Consider the following 20,039-nt stretch of genomic DNA (forward strand, 5'->3'; position numbering starts at 1 on the left):
TTATTTAATAATTGATATACACGATAAACATTTAAAAAATTCGTACGTAACCCACGTAAATGAAACAAAATGCAACAATAACATGAGGCGGAGAGTACACACCTGTTTCGGCTTTTAAAGATCCATCTAAACGGCTACACCAAAGGAAATGATTTCCATCCACAATTATAAAATGATTATCGCTTTGGTAAACTTCCATGATAGTTGTAATGACAATAATAGTAATTCACACTCTATCTCTCTATATATAAATAATAACAACAGCCTCAACTGTCAGTCGGCACGCAAACGATGTTGACTGGCTGTAGAGACGGTGTGCATACAGTTTTGATAAAAAGAGAGAGCTACACTAAATAATGTTATTACATCTTTCGCTCGCTCTCTCTCTCTCTCTCAAAAGCTACTTTCTCTATTGACACACCTTCCCTCTCATTCCCGCACTTTCGCCTCATACTAAAGAGTTCGCTTCCGTTCATTTTCTACTACACGTCCGACAACAAACACCACTGTATTACTACCACCACCAATCTATTACTATATCGCTTCTATTCCTACCACTAACACCCTATTACTATATTACTACTTCCACCTACAAACTATTACTCTATCAAAATTCTCATCATCACCATTCTATTTTTATATAATTACTCCCTCTATCACCCCCTCTTATTACTCTTTCACTTTCACCTTATACGCACCCTCACCCATCATTACTATATCTGAACTCCTACCCTAACTATGTCACTGCTCCCACCATTGCCACTCCACTCCATCCTCCTACCACCTCTATCTCATATTACTACAACAAAAATGGCTACTCAATATTATATGTCGCTTTTGTCGGATTCTCCTATTATCTTCCATCTAATCCACCACCATCTTTTATAAAAACCACTTCGATTTCATCCGGTTTTTCTTCCATTAACATCATTAGAAATCCAACTAATTTTCAATTATAAATATGTACGGACAGGAAGAAGGTAATGTTTCCATTTTGTATTGATGTTTCAAATGCTTACAACAACATTGTTTCATAATTAATCATAAATCGAAAACTTCTCGTGTAGTTTTCCTATTTTCACATAGTTTTAACGTTAATTCTCTTTGTTCTTTCATTAAAATTTCTTTAAAAAATCCATTTATTTAAAAGATCCACGGAATTTCGCCGTGTTTTTACATGTTTACAATAAACCCACATAGCTACATAGAAAGTGATGGAAGCCGCAGAAACAATTGCTCAAAGCAAAGAATATATTCGAAATATATATGCATGTAGGGATGCAGTGTTGTTCATGCATTTCTCGAGGACAATATTAATTAAAGCAATTGCTATTACAAATGAAGCTTGGATGAGAACATTTCTGTTAAACTGTAATTAGCGCCAAGATTTCTGTGGCATCAACAATTCATCTCTTTTTTTTCCCCCATTAGCAAAGAGAAGTTTAACATTTAAATTAGTGCATGAGAAGAGCTGTGATCTTCATGCCTTTCCAAAACATTTACATAAATTGGAACCACTTGAATAGAGGAACAGGGTTGGCGGATAATGAATCAAAATAACAATAGGGACAGGTACTCGTTTTCTTTTGGTCTTTCTGATAGTAGTTTGGCAACTTGGTTAATGTGGGTTACCTTTCTAAGCTCCTGGTTCTTTTCTCGATGGTCCTTATGTTTATAATAAAAGATTTAAGGATTATGATAAACCACACGTTGAAATATAAGAGAAAAAACATCGGACTGTCATTGTAATGAAGGTGTACTACATAATATTATTTAGCAATGTTGTCAAAAATACCACTGTCAAGATAATCTCTTGGGCAAAAACATTTCAGGTGGTGTAGATTCCGATTTCGTTGTGAAAATTTTTTCTGCGGCTGGGGAGAGGAGTTTCTTCGGGTAATTCACACGAGTTGACTTTGTTTCCTTATAACTTTTAGAAAATGGAGTAATTTTTTCAGTGAAATTTTCTTCCAGTTATGGTTATATCGAAATTTAATGTTAAAAAAAAAAAAAAGAATTTAATAGGCGCGCACAGACATACATATCCACAAGATGAAACTTGAAATCCGGAAAAATAATACGTAATGTGAAAACGACTACTTTTTTTGTGTGTGTGTGTGTATAAAATTCCGATATAATCTTAATCTACGCCGTCTGAAAGGTGTTTATAGAAAATTTCATGAAGAAATATCTATATTTGTGAAAGCTGTGAGGAAACGGTCGGGAGAGATGTGTATATACGTAGTTAGGTCCGTAATATTAGTAGCAATGTTGTCACAAATACCAACGTTTAGATAACGAGGAATAATTCGTATATGGCTAGAATTCTTGAAGAAGAATAACTGAAGCTAATTAAATAGATTTCCTTCTGAGTTTTTTTTTTTTTTTTTGTATCTATTTATTTTAGTCGTCACTAATGGTAGATAAATATAAGAGAATGTCAGAGAAAGATTAATGGTAACAAGAGCCGATTTCAAAACATTGATGCTTGTTACAACGTTTATTTTATCTCTCATTGGAAAATGGCAAAGTGTCATGCAGTATTTCGTTACTTATGTTCCGACCAACCTCTCCACAAAATCCACCAGACTTTACACTGATACTCCATCGGTTATGACAATTGTTCCAGTAGCTCCAATCAACGGAACAGCCTGCTCGTGAAATTAACGTGCAAGTGGCTGAGCACTCCGCAGACATGTGTACCCTTAAAGTAGTTCTCAGGGGAGATTCAACGTAACAGCTATTGTGGCTAAGGCTGGCCACTTAGAATTACAGGTCCTGCTCACGGAGTGGACTGAAGCAATATGAAATAAAGTGTCTTGCTCGAGGACATAATGCTCCACGGGGTATCAAACTCATGACCGTACGATCGTTAGCCGAGAACCCTAACCACTAAGCCACGCCATTGATATTGTAATAAATACAATCAAAATATACTATGGTGTGCTTTTTCTATGTAAATATCAGTTTAATACGTTGTGGAAGAATGAAAAAACAATAGAACCCATAGATGTTGTTTTTGACATGCGACTGAACTGGGTCCCTGGTTTTAAACCATTTCATTACGCATTATATATTCGTTCTCCACATGTTTATTACCGTTCTTATTTTATCCTATGTCCTTTGTCCAGAAATCTTTCATCACACATCTGTGACCTCTTCAGCAATCCTTTCCATCTACGTGTGTCCTCTTGCTCTGCTTAATCCATTCTCAAATTCATAAACGTATACACACACACACATATATATATATATATATATATATATATATATATATATATATATATATATATATATATATTAATATTCAGCAGGAGCAACTCTCAGACTTTGAATCACTGTTACTTCTGCTAAATATTAATAAAAATATACATATACTCATTTTGATTTCTTATTTCTTTATTGCCCACAAGGGGCTAAACATAGAGGGGACAGACAAAGGGATTAAAGGCAAAGTCAACCTTGGCGGAATTTGAACTCAGAACGTAACGGCAGACGAAATACCGCTAAGCATTTCGCCCGGCGTGCTAACGTTTCTACCATCTCACCGCCTTTGATTTCTATCTTTCATGTTTGCATCAACATACCTGTGTGTGTGTGTAATTAATCCCCTGAAAAAAACAAAACAAAAAACAGCAATATGAGGATGTGGTTTATGCAAAATATTAGTAGATACTCAGGGAAGCTAAAGAAAGGTAGTTTTACGTTTCGAGCAAAGCTCTTCTTCAGAAACAGGAGACAGGAAAGTCCAAGAGAAAAGGAAGACGGAGGAAAAAAATCGCCAGTGATCCACATGTGGTTATATATATATATATATATATATATAAATAAACAATTGCAGCATGGAAGGTGTTTATAAGCCATTTAAAACACACAAAAACCATTAGATTCACTTCAACATTTAAATTTAAATGTAGAAGTGAATCTAACGGTTTTTGTGTGTTTCTTAAATGGCTTATAAACACCTTCCACGCTGCAATTGTTTTCGTTCCAGCGCACGATCTCAGATCAGGTCACTTGCTATGCAAGTACATCTCCGTAATATATATATATATATATATATATATATATATATATATATATATATATATATATATATATGTTATGAATTTTTCCCTAATATTATATATATATAGTGAAGTCAAGTAGCTTGTTGTTTAGGGTGTTGCACTCATGATCACTTGATCGTGGGTTCCATTTCCGGACCGAGGAGTGCATTATGTTGTTCTTGAGCAGAGCACTTCATTTTGTGTTGCTCCAGTCCACTCGGCTGTAACTGGGTAACTCTGTGATGGAATAGCCTTCCAATCAGGAGAAATACTGGCCTGCTTACCTAGCCAACAAGGTGGCATCATTCAGAAGCTAAAATGGTGCAAAGCGCATTGTGACCAACAAATTATGACAACATTCGATTATCTGGTTGTTCATGTGATATCATCATTTCCACTCTCATTGGAGCCCGACCAATATGTTGAGGTGATCTCTGTCACCAACCTTCACCTGTTTCCAAGATAATACTTAGTCATGTCTGCTCATGAGGATATGTTACCTTACGATATATATGTTTTCACCTAATCAGAATAATATTGCCCTTTTTTGGCAAGCACAATGGGGAAAGAATAAGTTCCTATATTTGGAGAGAAGCTTGATGCCTTTGGTTCCAATTCTGTGTTATGTCTGTTTCCTTTTTCTCTTAAATTACAGCTTGGGCTGCATTTCTCCCCTCCTCTATGATTCTGCAAATCAGAGGATTTAGCATATGGAAACTAAAGGAAGCTTGTCGTATGTGTATGTGTATATTCTATCTTTTACTTGTTTTAATCATTAGACGGCGGCCATGCTGGAACACTTGCCTCAAATGACTCGACTCCAGTACTTTTCTTTTTTCAAGCCTGATACTTATTGCATCACTAAATTATAGGGGCGTAAACACACCAGCACCAGTTGTCAAGCACTAGTGGGGTGCAAACACAAAAATACACATCTGTGTGTATATGATAGGCTTCTTTCAGTTTCCATCTACAAAACCACTTACAAAGTTTTAGTCAGCCCAAGACTATTGTCAAAGACACTTGTCCAAAGTGTCTTGCAGTGAGATTGAACCTGGAATCACATGGTTGGAATGCAAGCTTCTCGTCGAGACACCACATAAAAGTTTCCGACTATCATACAAGTGGTATTATTCTTTTGCAATCTTCTATGAAGACTATAGGCGTAGGAGTGGCTGTGTGGTAAGTAGCTTGCTTACCAACCACATGGTCCCGGGTTCAGTCCCACTGCGTGGCATCTTGGGCAAGTGTCTTCTACTATAGTCTCGGGCCGACCAATGCCTTGTGAGTGGATTTGGTAGACGGAAACTGAAAGAAGCCTGTCGTATATATGTATATATATATATGTATGTGTGTATGTGTTTGTATGTCTGTGCTTGTCCCCCCAACATCGCTTGACAACCGATGCTGGTGTGTTTATGTCCCTGTAACTTAGCGGTTCGGCAAAAGAGACCGAAAGAATAAGTACTAGGCTTCCAAAGAATAAGTCCTGGGGTCGATTTGCTCAACTAAAGGCGGTGCTCCAGCATGGCCACAGTCAAAAGACTGAAACAAGTAAAAGAGTAAAAGAGCCATTGAGCTGTTCATGTTTGAAGGGCTTGGGGAAATATTACCTTTCTTGGAAACAGTTAAGGGCTGGTGATAGGAAAGGCATCCTTCTATATGAAATTTTCCTCATTAATTTTCATCTGACCCATGCAAACATGAAAAAATAGATGTTAAAATTATGATGCATATATAAGAAATCAAATTGCTTTTATTATTTCCTGCGTGTTTATCTTTTGTGTATTTTAACCAAAAAGTGCTTTTGGTCATCATTTTGTTGTCTGCTCTCCATGCTTGTATGAGTTGCGCCAGTCCTCAGTCCAACCCAAATGTGGCCATATCTGTGGAAATGGCAGTTTAGCAGGGTCAAGATGACAATGGTTAAAAAATGATGAGTATTGATAGTAACATAATAGAAAAAGTATGGTGACTGGTGTCACAAGGGCATAAATAAAGGGCTGTATCAGATACCAAGGGATCTGATATGATCCCTTGTATTTCATTAATAAAAGAAATTACCTGAAAATGCTCTGGTTTGTGTTCTCTTGCTTACTTCACTGTTTTATTCTCGATCGAGATGTCTTTGACAATATCAGACTCTCAAAGAAATTCACAATGGACCTTTACAGTACATTCTGTAAAGTGGTTGCTGATGGGGAGAGAAGGGGCAGTATCCGTCATCACCATTTAACGTTCATTTTCAGTGCTGGCATGGGTTCCATGGTTTGACGGGAGCTGGCTAACCAGAGAGATGCACCTGGCCCCATTGTCTCCTTTTACATGGGTTCTGTGGGTGGATGCCTACTAGCAACTTTACAATAACAACTTTAGCTGTGTGAATTGGTGCATTATCATCCTGAAAAGTTGTGTTTCCCTCCGGAAACAGTTCTGCAACCATAGGAAACCATTGGGTCAGTGGATTTCCAAGATATAGCACTCTAGATCATCACAGATCCTCTTCCGTGTTTAACAGTTGGAAGAAGGCAGTCTGATAATGATATATATATATATATATATATATATATATATATATATATATATGTGTGTGTGTGTGTGTGTGTAGAGTGTTAGGTGTGATGTACAGAATTAAATATTGAAAAAAAGTCGTCAGAATTTTGGAATAACTTCTTTCATTTATTTTATACATATATTAGCGCTTTCGTTCGTCTTTCGAACTTGTCAAATATAATTCTGTGAAAATACAGAGATCTTGCTTATTTATATAAAACAGGTGTTTTTTGGGGTTTTGTTTATAACAGAACATTGTTTTGTTTTTTTGTGGGGTGAGGCTTTGGAGACAATGGAAGATGTATAAGCAGATAGAGATCGATAGATAGACTGATAGTCAGACAGATAGAGAGATGGTTGTGGTAAAAGAGAGAGAGAGAAGGGCTATTGTATTGAAATGGTCTATCTTTCTATCTGCCTGTCTATCTATCTATCTGCTTATACATCTTCCATTGTCTCCAAAGCCTCACCCCAAAAAAACAAAACCCAAAAAAACACCTGTTTTATATAAATAAGCAAGATCTCTGTATTTTCACAGAATTATATTTGACAAGTTCGAAAGACGAACGAAAGCGCTAATATATGTATAAAATAAATGAAAGAAGTTATTCCAAAATTCTGACGACTTTTTTTCAAGATATATATATATATATATAAATATATATATATACACATATATATATACAACTGGCATCTTTCAGTTTCTGTTTACCAAATCCACTCGCAGGACTTTGATCAGCCCAAAGTTGTCATAAAAGACACTTGCCCAAGGTGCCATGCAGTTGGATTGAACCCAGAGCCATGTGGTGGGGAAGCAATCTTCTTACCACACAGCCACACCTGTTAAATGTTGTCATTTACTCACAGATCAGCCCTGACCAAGCAGACCAGTGTTTTTTCTGGTCATGTTCATCTTATATCTTGTAGATTTAAGATTAATCCATCCAATTTCTTGTATTGTTTAAGACAATGTGAGTTGAGAAAATTTGGCTGCTATTTCTACCTCCTCAAACAACCACCATAGAGAATATATAGTGGGTTGTATTAGTAGTATCAGATTCCCACTTCATAAGGTCACTGCAATTGTTTAAATTCTTGCCTGTTGATGATTGAAACAGAAAAAGGCAGGAGAGGATGGTTTGAGGAAAGTGTTTAGAATGTCCTTTTGAAAATTAATCAGTACCAGTAATCCTACTGGAGGTAACATTTTAGGGATAGAAGTGCACTTTGTGTCTAGGTAAGGGTCTATTTCATGTTACATAGTTTTGAAGAGATACCTTTTAAAAATACATTTATGTGCATTTTATATCAACTCACACCGAAGGCTTGTACAGGAAGGATTTGAACTCTGTATTACAAGTTAACATTATGCTTGTCACTGAAGTAGCAAGCTGTGCCACATCATGGTACATATTAGCAGCTAATTGGACTGAACCATTGCAAGCTCACAGAACATTTGTCAATGTTTGAGAGTTAAGTAACTTAGCTTCAGTGTTGTGCTGGTGATGATAACAGACCAGTTGAAAAACTTGTCCTTACAGCAACTAAATTTATTAACACCTTCAAACACTTTTCAGTTTTCTTAGCTTTGTTTCCAACACAGACCATCACCTTATATTCCAAATTTTATCCTATGTATTTAACCAGCTGCATCGATCTTGATATTAAGATCGTGGCTATTGAAGGGGAGCCTTTCTGTTATTCTTTATGGTTTATGTCATTTTTGATGATAGTAGTATGTTTTTTTTAATTTTTTTGATAGATCCTGTACTGGAGGAAGAAGATGGAGAGGAAATTACCCCAGATCTGTGGCAAGAAGCTTGCTGGATCGTCATCAGTTCATACTTTGATGAAAAGGGTTTGGTGAGGCAACAGCTGGATTCCTTCGATGAATTCATTCAGATGTCTGTACAGCGAATTGTTGAGCATTCCCCTGCCATTGATCTGCAGGCTGAGGCACAGCATACATCAGGCATAATCGAGACACCTGTAAGTAATAAAAACTCTTCTGTTTCTATGTGTTTGAAACAATATGTAAATTGATATTTAGTTATGAAACCACCATGAGTCAAATATGATCTGATATTCTGGCAGGTTTTAAACTCCCTCTTTTCCCATAAGATAGAATCTCAACTGGGATCCCTGAAAGATGTTTAGGGGTCCACAGTAGTAGGTTATGGGTAAATGAAAAAATTTTGCTTCAGATATATTTAATGCAAGAAACAAGTTTCTTTCTCTGATGTTTTATATAGTTCAGCTTAGACAAATGAATTTTGAAAGAACTATTTATAAAACTAGTTTTTAAATATTGAATAGCTTTGGGGGTCCACAAGAATAAAATAGTAATCAAAGAGATGCATAGATAAAAAATGGTTGAGAACCTCTTCTTTAAATTATCGGCAATGAGTCAAGTCAGTGCCCCAGTTTGAATTCTTACTTCACTGATATCACAAATTCCTTTCCTTTACAAAATACAGAAACATTAAGACTACATCTGTCTCCCAATTCCTTCATTTTCATCGATCTTAGACTTCACTGAATTCTCTAGTTTTATATGTAAGCTGATAAACTTCAAATGTTGTGTGGCTGTAAATTTACTGTCTCCAGTTTTAGAAGAGGTATACTACATACCTGCTTGTTCTAAGAAGCAACAAGAACATCATTCAATTGTAAAGTAAAACTGTTTGACTCATGCCCAGAAGAAAGAAAAGCAGAATTGAGCCACTGGTTACATTTGTCATATGTTTAAGGCCAGTTCCTTATTTTGTCATTTCCCCCCAAAAACTACTTCTCAGGCTTTTATGACAATTAATGAAACAGTGAACAAATAGAAGTTTGACACTTATTCTATTGGACACTTTTGTCAAACTGCTAAGTTACGGAGACATAAACAAACCAACACTAGCTGTCAAGTGAAGGACAAGCACACACACACACACATATATGACAGCCTTCCTCACTCAAAATGCTTTGGTTGGCCTGGGGCTACAGTAGAAGTTACTTGCCTGAGGTGCCATGCAGATGGGTGAGATGGAATTTGTTGAAGCAGATATTCTACAGCTGGACACTCTTTCTGTCATCAACCCTCACCTGTTTCCAAGCCAGGTGAATGTTTCCCAATGGCCCAGCATATTTATCACGAAGCACTGTAAACAAATATCATGCTCGTTTACAATCATCTCATGATATGAAGACAAGACTACACACACATAGAACAGCTTCTTTCAGTTTTCATTTACCAAATCCACTCACAAATCTTTGGTTGTCCCAGGGCTATAATAGAAGCCACTTGCTCAAAGTGGTGCACACTGGTATTGAACCCAAGGCCACATGATTGGTAGGCAAGCTTCTGAACCACATAACCAGACCTGAACCTATTAGAGCAAGTGATGACACTAGAGCCATTTCAATCAGCTGAACCTGTTTCCTACAAGTTGTTGTATTAATCAAAAGAAATTAATATTTCTCAATCTTGTCTGCTTCGTTATAATTAACTCCTCTCATTCACTGTATCCTTTTATATCCCTCAAACAACTTTTCTCCTTTTTTTTTTTTTTACTTCAAAAATTTTATGTTCGTTTGAAGAAAGGCTTGGAATGAATGAATGAATGAATAGCCGTAATTGCTAGAATATGCTACAAATTAATCCAAAGACCCAGTCTTTGGGTAATGTTGTAGTACTTTATTTTGTGCTCCAATTTATGGATTGAAACTGTTTTTGTTTTCTACTTTCAGCCAAGGTATGTCTTAAAATTTGAACAGATCTATTTATCTAAACCAACTCATTGGGAGAAAGATGGCGCTCCAAGTCCTATGATGCCAAATGAAGCAAGATTGAGAAATTTGACGTAAGTTGTTGGGATTTATTTTATCTTTTACTCTGATGATGATAATAGATGGTAACAGCAATGATGGTGGTGGCGGTGGCAGCAGTGGTTTGTTTTGGATGTGTGATGGTAACTTAAATGTTTCATATTTGTTAAACAATTAGTTAACATTTACAGTTAGAATGAAGAAATTGAGAAAAGCCACTACGTTTTTTCGCAACAAAATAAAGTGGTACAGCTAAGGACCTACTCCGAACTGAACCAGGTTCCAGGATTTGATCAGTGGAACAGCCTGCTCGTGAAATTACCATACAAGTGGCTGAGCACTCCACAAACACATGCATACCCATAACGTAGTTCTCAGAGGAATTCAGGTGTGACACAAGAGTGCGACTAGGCTGGCCCTTTGGAATACAGGTACAACTTATTTTTTGCCAGCTGAGTCGAATGGAGCAATGTGAAATGAAGTGTCTTGCTGAAGGACACAATGCACTGCCAGGAATCAAACAGTCATGAGCCAACCACCTTAACCATTTCACCACTTCTGTTTATTGAATTTTCACAACGAGAGACCTCCAAAGATTTGTCCTTTGCATAAATAAATTTCGGATAATACAGCCTGACAGAAATCATTTCTCTCCCATTCCAGTCCTGAGAATTAGATTTAACACTACAAATTAATAAAACACTTGATTATGGGTAGTTCCACAAATTTTGGAATACTGACCATAAAATAGTCCTGGTCGGTTGGAATATAAATTTAAGTCATCCTGGGATGGCATCTGCTTTACTAAATTACTTCTTGGCCAGTCATTCAGTATCCCTTATAAATTTAGTCAAACACAACACACTCAGTATTTTCAATGAATGAGCAGAAGTGTCTGATAAGAAATATTTCTTCCCTACCTTATTATATCTGCTCCATAGATGGTGCAGGTTTGGCTGTGTGGTAAGACATTTACTTTCCAACCTCATGATTGTGAGTTCCAATGCATGGCATCTTGGGCAAAAGTCTTTTAATGCAACCCCTGGTCAACCAGTGTTGTGAGTGGATTTGGTTGGTGGAAACTTAAAGAAGTCCATTGTATGTGTGTGTGCGTGCATATTACTGTCTCTGTGTTTTGACATCACATGACAGTAGTACACAAGTGTCACCATCATGAAGGTGGTGTCCTTTGTTTCCAATCTGCCATGGAAAACATGTCTGGTTGTGGAGCAAATATTCCCTTGCTTGAAGACAGGGTTGGCAACAGGAAGGGCATCTGACCTTAGAAACTCATCTCAACAAATTCCATCCAACCCATGCAAGCATGCAAAAGTGGACATTAAATGGTAGTGGTGGAGATTATGATGATGATGATGATATTCATTACTGATATTGCTGTTTGTTTAATTTTAGTTACTCGGCACCTCTCTACGTTGACATCACGAAAACTGTCATCAAAGAAGGAGAAGAACCAGTTGAAACTCAACATCAGAAGACCTTCATTGGTAAAATCCCAATTATGTTACGCTCGACTTACTGCCTTCTCAATCGTCTCACAGATCGTGATTTGACAGAGTTGAATGAATGTCCACTCGACCCAGGTGGATATTTTATTATTAACGGATCTGAAAAAGTTCTCATTGCACAAGAGAAAATGGCTACAAACACTGGTATGGTTATTTTAAAACTTTTTAATCAAACTTTTGTGTAGTTGTGTGTGCATACATATATGCTTATATATATCTTTTACTTGTTTCAGTCATTTGACTGCAGCCATGCAAGGGCACCACACCTTGAATGTTTTTTTAGTCAGACAAATTGACCCTAGGACTTTTTTCTAAACCTAGTACTTATTCTATTTGTCTCTTTTGCCAAAGCACTAAGTTACGAGGATGTAAACACATCAGCACCAAAGGGCAAACAGACACAAAGACACACACGCATGCAAACACACACACATATTATATATCTATATATATAAAAATGAGAATGTGTGTCTGTCTGTCGGTCTGTCTGTCTGTGTGTGTGAATCCCTAAAACTCAAGAACTACGCAACCAATTTCATTCAAATTTTACACATGCCTTACTTAGGGTTCCAGTTGTGTTTTAGTCAAAAAAAATTATTAACTTCTTGCAGAGTTCGAGCACACGGCAACATAATATCTCCTCCACTATTTAAGTATTACGTGTCAAAAGTGAAACAAAAACACTCATGTCAAATACTTTCACTTTAAAAATGAAACTATTCCACTAACTGAAACAATCACATTTCGATACTGTAGTGACAGATACTTTCACACAGAGAGAAAGAGAGAGAGAGAGAGATGTATATGTATACATATACATGTATATGTACACCATTTCGATACTGTAATGACAGATACTTTCAGAGAGAGAGAGAGAGAGAGAGATGTATATGTATACATATAGATGTACACGTATATGTATATATATATAGATCTATACATACATGTATATGTATACATATGTGTAGATGTATATTTATATATATATAGATGTACATGTAATATGTACACATATATACATGCATACAGATATCTATACATATATACACCCATCACACACACATACACATGCACACAAACACACACATTAGTCATTTGTTTTCTTATCCAAAACTACGTCAAAAGTACTGAATGGATCTTTATGAAATTTGGAAATTATATTCTTTGCATAACGGCCATAACTCCTATGAAAATTCATATATTTTTGATGTTGATGAAATTTTAACCCGAACATAACAGATGAGCATTATTTAGAAAATGATGTCACACGTTATCGAGGCTACCATTCTTTCTGGATGTGCAAAAGGGGATGACGTCTTTATTCCAAGAATTCCTCTTACTCCATCAGGAGCAGACATTCCTTTTACATTCAGAAGATTACAATTCCCCCTTCGTGTGACTTTTGCCATGTCCATAAACAAATATCAGGGTCAAACACTGTCTGTAGCTGGTCTTCTCTTGGAAGAGCCCTGCTTCTCACATGGACAACTGTATGTTGGCTGCTCAAGAGTGGGCAGCAACAAAAAACCTATTTGTATATGCTCCACAAGGGAAAACAAGGAACATAGTTTACAACAAGGTGTTATAATCACAACAGCAAGAAAGTATGTACATGATCACCTTCTTTTACGAAACTTCATTGACTTTCATATATTTATATTGATATACATATATATACATGTGTTTGGGTGCGTGTGTGTATATACATCTCTATATATAAAGATGATGCATAGTCTAGACGGCGTTTTTAGATTTCATTATTCTCTTTAACCCAGGCAACGCCGGGTATTTCTGCTAGTATATGTATATATATACAACGGGCTGTCTTCAGTCATTGACTTGCAGCCATGCTGGGCATCACTTTGATGGGTTTTAGTCAAGCAGATCAGCCTCAGTACTTATTTTTAAGTCTGGTCTTTATTCTGTTAGTTTACAAACCAACACCAGTTGTCAAGCAGTGGGGCAGTAAATGAAACACACACACACAGCAGGCTTCCATACAGTTTCCATCTACCATTTTCCTTCACAGGTTATTGGTCAGCATGGAGCTGTAGTAGAAGACACTTGAGCAAGGTGCCATGTGGTGGAATTGAACTTGAAACCACATGGTTGCAAAGCAAACTGCATATCTGTGCATGCAGGATACACACACATATGTGCATATCTTGAATACTGAGTGTGCCCTAAAATCCCTATTGACAGGTCACTAGTATCACTATAGTTACTTAAGTCTACTAGTGTCGGTAGTCATGGGCTGGTGCTGTAGTTAGGAAAGCTATTTGGTTTGCAGCAGACATGGCACCAGAAACCCTGCAGTTGGTGTTTGAACTTTTTCCTGTTTTCTGTATTAGCTATGTATTTATTTCCTGACTTTGCAGCTTCTGCAGATCTCTGATATCCTCTTATATACCTGAGTGAAACCATTAGTATAGGTTTGAATATATAGTAATCCCTCAACTATTGCAGATGTTACATTCCAAAACCCCCCATGATAGGTGAAAATCCACGAAGTAGAAACAGTACTGTACTGTATATTTTTTTAATTATTTTTGTACACGGTTGTGTGGTAAGTAGCTTGCTTACCAACCACATGGTTCCAGGTTCAGTCCCACTGCATGACACCTTGGGCAAGTGTATTCTACTATAGCGTAGGAGTGGTGAGTACCTTGCTTACAAATCACATGGTTCTGGGTTCAGTCCCACTGCATAGCACCTTGGGCAAGTGTCTTCTACTATAGCCTCGGGCTGACCAAAGCCTTGTGAGTGGATTTAATAGATGGAAACCTAAAGAAGCCCATCGTATATATGTATATATATGTATGTATGTATATATATATATATATATATATATATATATATATATATATATATCTATATATATGTATATATATGTATGTATGTGTATATATATATATATATATGCATGTGCGTGTGTATATGTTTGTGTGTCTGTGTTTGTCCCCCCAACATTGCTTGACAACCGATGCTGGTGTGTTTACGTCCCTGTAACCTAGCGGTTCGGCAAATGGGATCGATAGAATAAGTACTAGGCTTACAAAGAATAATACGTGGGGTCGATTTGCTCAACTAAAGGCGGTGCTCCACCATGGCCGCAGTCAAATGACTGAAACAAATAAAAGAATTTATTTTATTATAAATGCAAAACAACACCACGGAGGTATTGCTGTAAGCTTAAATAATAAACTGTGATATGGCAAGGGATTGCTGTAAAGTTATATATACTTGTACATAAGTCCCCTTTTGTATACTTTAGCAGAGCATATATTGAGTAAATAAACCACAACGCATACATCGAAGTTTTAATCTCCATACATTGTACCATTGACAAGTTGTCTGTTAGCTTCATCCAGGAATTGTAAGAGTGAAAGTGGATTCTGTGTTGCAGAAACCTTTCTTAACCCTTTAAGCATTTAATCTGGGCATGTCCAGCCAAAATGTTCCATCTGTTTTATGTCAAAACTCACCAGATCCAAATCTCTCACGCCTTCCTTACAATGTCATTCTAAAAATATACAAAAACACTTTTGAAATCTTGAGGCTACGAAATATAATGTAATTAATTCAAGGCAATGTGAAGAAATAAACAATACATTTGACAGAGGAATTGGTATGTTGAAGGGTTAATAAATGTTTGTTGTGGATTTTTTTATTCCATTAGTTCAGGATATGGGTTGTTTGAATCAGAACTGAATCCTGTTTGTTTGGAACCCGTCTTTCTCTCTCTCTCTCTCTCCACTCCTGATATTGACATCGGCCAATTAAGTGCTCCAACCAAGACCTACACTTGCATCAAAGCTATCGCTCTGTTATCTTCTATGGTTTGCTTGTTTCCGTCATGAGAGTGCAGCCATGCTGGAGCAATGCCTTGGAAGGTTTTTAATTGAATGAATCGACCCCAGTATTTTATTTTGCTTTTTCTTTTTTTAAGCCTGATACTTATTCTATGGGTCACTTTTGCTGAACCGCTAGGTGATAGGGACATAAACACACCAACACCAGTTGTCAAACAGTGGTGGACAAACACAGGAACAAAGAGACACACACACACACACACACACACACACACACACACACACACAGACACCCCCCTACATATAGATGTACACAACATGGTGCGGGTGCCATGTTAGAAAGCACTGGTGATGGTGCCACATAAAAAGCACCCAGTACACTTTGTGGCGTGACTGGTCTTAGGAAGGGTGTCCAGCTGTAGAAACAAAGCCCAAAACAATCTATGGAACCTGGTGTGGCCCCTGGCCTTGCCACCATGGAAAACATGTTAAATGATGATGATTATGATACGAAAAGCTTCTTTCGGTTTCCATCTACCATATTCACTCACAAGTCTTTACTTGACCTGAGACTATAATAGAAGACACTTGCCCAAAGTGCTGTGCTGTGGAACTGAACCCAGAACCATGTGGTTGGGAAGCAAGCTTCTTACCACAGCCTTGCCTTCACCTGATATTATCTTTATATACAATATAAGAAGACAACAGTTGGCATAATATGATGTATGCAAGAAAGAGATGACTGTTGATGCGGGCAAAAGTAATGAGATTGATGACTGAAGTTAATGAAACTGACTACTGCTTCTAGTCCACTGGATATTGAGAGAGGATTGTAACTCAATAGAAGTTGCAGTGCAACTTTGTCATCATCTTCAAGGCAACAATACGAAATGATAACGCGAAGCTTTCAATCGGAGATTTTTATCTTTGTTCTCGTGACTTCTGTGTGTTTGTAGGAATGGACAAGTTGTGTTCATGTTATCATTTATATGCGAATTAGCGAGTTGTGCATTTGGGCTGCATCAATAACAGTTGATTTCAGCTGCGCAAAGTTTACAGTCAGCCAGTGACTGACCATCAATTGCTGAAAGTTTGTTTTTCTTCTTTTAACTGGTATTCTATGATTCAACCAACCCAGCAATAACTACCCCTACCCTCACCTTACGTAAGACAATGCAATCAATCAAATCAATCAAATCAATCAAATCAATCAAATACCCCCTGCGCATCCCCTTTCTCCACCACATATCAAAGAAAACCATTTCTCTGGGAAAATCAATTTCCTTGTTTTTCTATTCTTTTTTTCTTTTTTTTTCCTCCTTATTTCAGTGTATGTATTTCAACAGAAGGATTCTAAGTATGCTTATAAAACAGAAATCCGGTCTTGCCTTGAACACTCCTCCCGTCCCACCAGTACACTTTGGGTCAATATGATGGCCAGAGGAGGAACTGTGAGTTAACTTGGTTCTTGTTTTGCTCTCTTTATCCTCAAGCTTCAAACATTAACTCGATCAACACACACACACACACACACGTATATTTGTGCATGTTGAAGATGCGTTTTACATTAGTTACAAAAGTCTAGCAATACCATTGGTACACTCTTTGTTCAACAGACAGTGTGTGGTTGTGGAGTTCTTTTCATGCTTGAAATGATGTTTACAAATGTCCGTCTGTGAATGCTGTTTCATAGAATAAGGATTCTCAGTTATTTATATTACATAAATGTTTCTACATATATGCATGTGGCTATATACATGTCTAGTTTCCACATACATGCCAGCATGGAAGGCAAGTGTTAAAGGATGATGATGATGATGTGCATGCACATGTGTAGTATTCACGTGTGTGTGTTTACATCCTGAGCTTTGCATGAAACAAAGTACTGAGCCACAACTGATGCTGTTTATTGACAATTGTCTGTTAATAAATCATCTGCTAACTGTATCCTTCAAGACAAATTGAATGAAAAGTCCCTGACATGAAACATGGGTAAAGTGTGACAGGAAGGGCATCAGACTGTGAAAACAGTGCTTCAGTAATATGTATTCACCTAACCCATGCTGGCATGGTAAAAAAAACCTATGTAACAAAAATGACTGAACAAGCAATATAGAGACACTTAGGGCAGCGAGCTGGCAGAATCGTTAGCATGCCAGGCGAAATACTTAGCAGTATTTCGTCTGTCTGAGTTCAAATTCCACCTAGGTTGACTTTGCCTTTCATCCTTCCAGAGTTGATTAAGTAAGTACCAGTTACACACTGGGGTCGATGTAATTGACTTAATCCCTGTGTCTGTCCTTGTTTGTCCCCTCTATGTTTAGCCCCCCTGTGGGCAATAAAGAAATATATATAGAAACACTTGATAACTTGTTATGGGTGAAACTATGTAAAGTGAAGAGTGAACAATAGTTGAAGATTTACTTTTGTCTTTCTGTTTTTGGGAGTTAGGATCTTTCATCAAGAATCAGAGAGAAATGGAAGATGGAATAAAGTTATTGTTACTCAGATATGTGCAAGAGGGGAATCACATCCCCCGACTTGTCATGTTTCTGCCAGTCTGCTTTGTGCAGTTCTTGTGTGTTTGGAATTTAATTTGCTCTTAAGTTGATTTTGTATTATCTTTATACTTTTTTTTCTTTTTCTTTTTGACTTTGATCTATGAAATGGTGGAATTATTTGAATGTGGTATTTCTGTACATTCCTTGATGCTCTGAGATCAAACCTCATTGAGGTTGACTCCACCATTCATGCTGCCAGAATCGAGAGAGAGTATGTAGCAGTCAAGTTGTGTGTTGTTTGAAATGACACGACCCTCCCTGAATATATGTGATATTTAACCTATGTTGGAAATCACTGAATTATTGTTTTGTTTTTCGTAGGGTGTGAAGAAAAGTGCCATTGGTCAGAAGATTATTGCTATCTTACCATATATTCGTCAAGAAATTCCAATCATTATTGTATTTAGAGCTCTTGGTTTTGTGTCTGACCGAGACATCTTGGAACATATCATTTATGATTTTGATGACCCAGAAATGATGGAAATGGTATGCTGTTTATTATTATTATTATTATTATTATTATTATTATTATTATTATTATTGAGCTGGCAGAATTGTTAGCACGCTGGGCGAAATGCATAGCGGGATTTCGTCTGCTGTTACATTCTGAGTTCAGATTCCACCAACATCAGTTTTGTCTTTCATCCTTTCAGGGTCAATAAATTAAGTACCAGTGAAATACTGGGGTCGGTGTAATTGACTATCCTCTCCCCTCAAATTTCAGGCCTTGTGCCTATTGTAGAAAGGATTATTATTAATATTATTAAGGCGACATGCTGGGCCAAATGCTTAGCGGCATTTCGCCCTCCATCTTTATATTCTGAGTTCAAATTCCGCCACGGTCGACTTTACCGTTAATCGTTTCGTGGTAGATAAATTAAGTGCCAGCAAAACACTGGGGTTGACATAATCAACTAGCCCCATCCTCCCAAATTTCATGCCTTGTGCCTATAATAGAAAGGATTATTATTATTATTATTCGGGTTCCACTGAGGTTGACTTTGCCTTTTACCCTTTTGGAGTCGATGAAATAAGTACAAGTGGAGTACAGGGGTCGATGTAATCAACTGGACCTTTCTCTCTAAATTTCAGGCCTTGTGCCTAAAGCAGAAAGCATTATTATTATTATTTTGTTAAGTGGCAAGCAGAATTGTTAGCATGCCAAACATTTCGTGCAACTTTACGTTCTGAAAACCTGACTAAGATTTCGTCTGACCCATGCAAGCATAGAAAAGTGGCGGTTAAATGAGGAGGAGGAGAATTGTGATGCTGATGTTGCTGTTGGTCGTTGTTGGCAGGACCAGTAGATTGCGTGAGAAAATGCTTCACAGCATTTAGTTACCTCCCTTTGTTTTATGTCTTGCATTATTTCCCTTAGTTCATGACGTAAACACACCAGCATCGGTTGTCAAGCAATGTTGGGGGAACAAACACACACACACACACATATATTTATACATATATACGACGGGCTTCTTTCAGTTTCTGTCTACCAAATCCACTCACAAGGCTTTGGTCGGCCCGAGGCTATAGTAGAAGACACTTGCCCAAGGTGCCACGCAGTGGGACTGAACCCAGAACCATGTGGTTGGTAAGCAAGCTACTTACCACACAGCCACTCCCGCGCCTTTTCAAAAACTCAAAAATTAAGAAAATTATACAAACCCCTTCTGGTTCAAAACCTTTGTAACTCTTTTTTTTTTTTTCTCATTCTGAAAAGGACAG

General features: G+C 37.2%; 2 protein-coding genes across 4 annotated transcripts in view; one reads left to right on the forward strand and one right to left on the reverse strand.

Annotated features, from left to right (window-relative positions):
• LOC106872929 (phosphatidylinositide 4-phosphatase SAC2) overlaps window positions 1–523 on the reverse strand; it is a 1,166,845-nt gene extending 1,166,322 nt beyond the window's left edge. Inside the window, exon 1 of one of the 3 annotated variants that reach the window (XM_089339784.1) lies at window positions 1–523. This exon is cut by the window's left edge and continues 179 nt beyond it. The gene's annotated coding sequence lies outside the window, so the exon portion shown is untranslated. The other 2 variants (XM_089339786.1, XM_089339785.1) reach the window with 2 other exon arrangements.
• A 278-nt stretch (window positions 524–801) lies between these two features.
• LOC106874492 (DNA-directed RNA polymerase II subunit RPB2) overlaps window positions 802–20,039 on the forward strand; it is a 46,559-nt gene continuing 27,321 nt past the window's right edge. The window contains exons 1-6 of the mRNA XM_014922237.3: window positions 802–980; window positions 8,365–8,591; window positions 10,338–10,450; window positions 11,829–12,085; window positions 17,083–17,204; window positions 18,636–18,800. Coding sequence (XP_014777723.1) covers window positions 962–980; window positions 8,365–8,591; window positions 10,338–10,450; window positions 11,829–12,085; window positions 17,083–17,204; window positions 18,636–18,800 — 903 coding nt within the window. The 5' untranslated portion in view covers window positions 802–961. The remainder of the gene's footprint in view (window positions 981–8,364; window positions 8,592–10,337; window positions 10,451–11,828; window positions 12,086–17,082; window positions 17,205–18,635; window positions 18,801–20,039) is intronic.

Source organism: Octopus bimaculoides, chromosome 22, assembly GCF_046866305.1.
Source record: "Octopus bimaculoides isolate indiv1 chromosome 22, ASM4686630v1, whole genome shotgun sequence".
Classification (NCBI taxonomy): domain Eukaryota; kingdom Metazoa; phylum Mollusca; class Cephalopoda; order Octopoda; family Octopodidae; genus Octopus; species Octopus bimaculoides.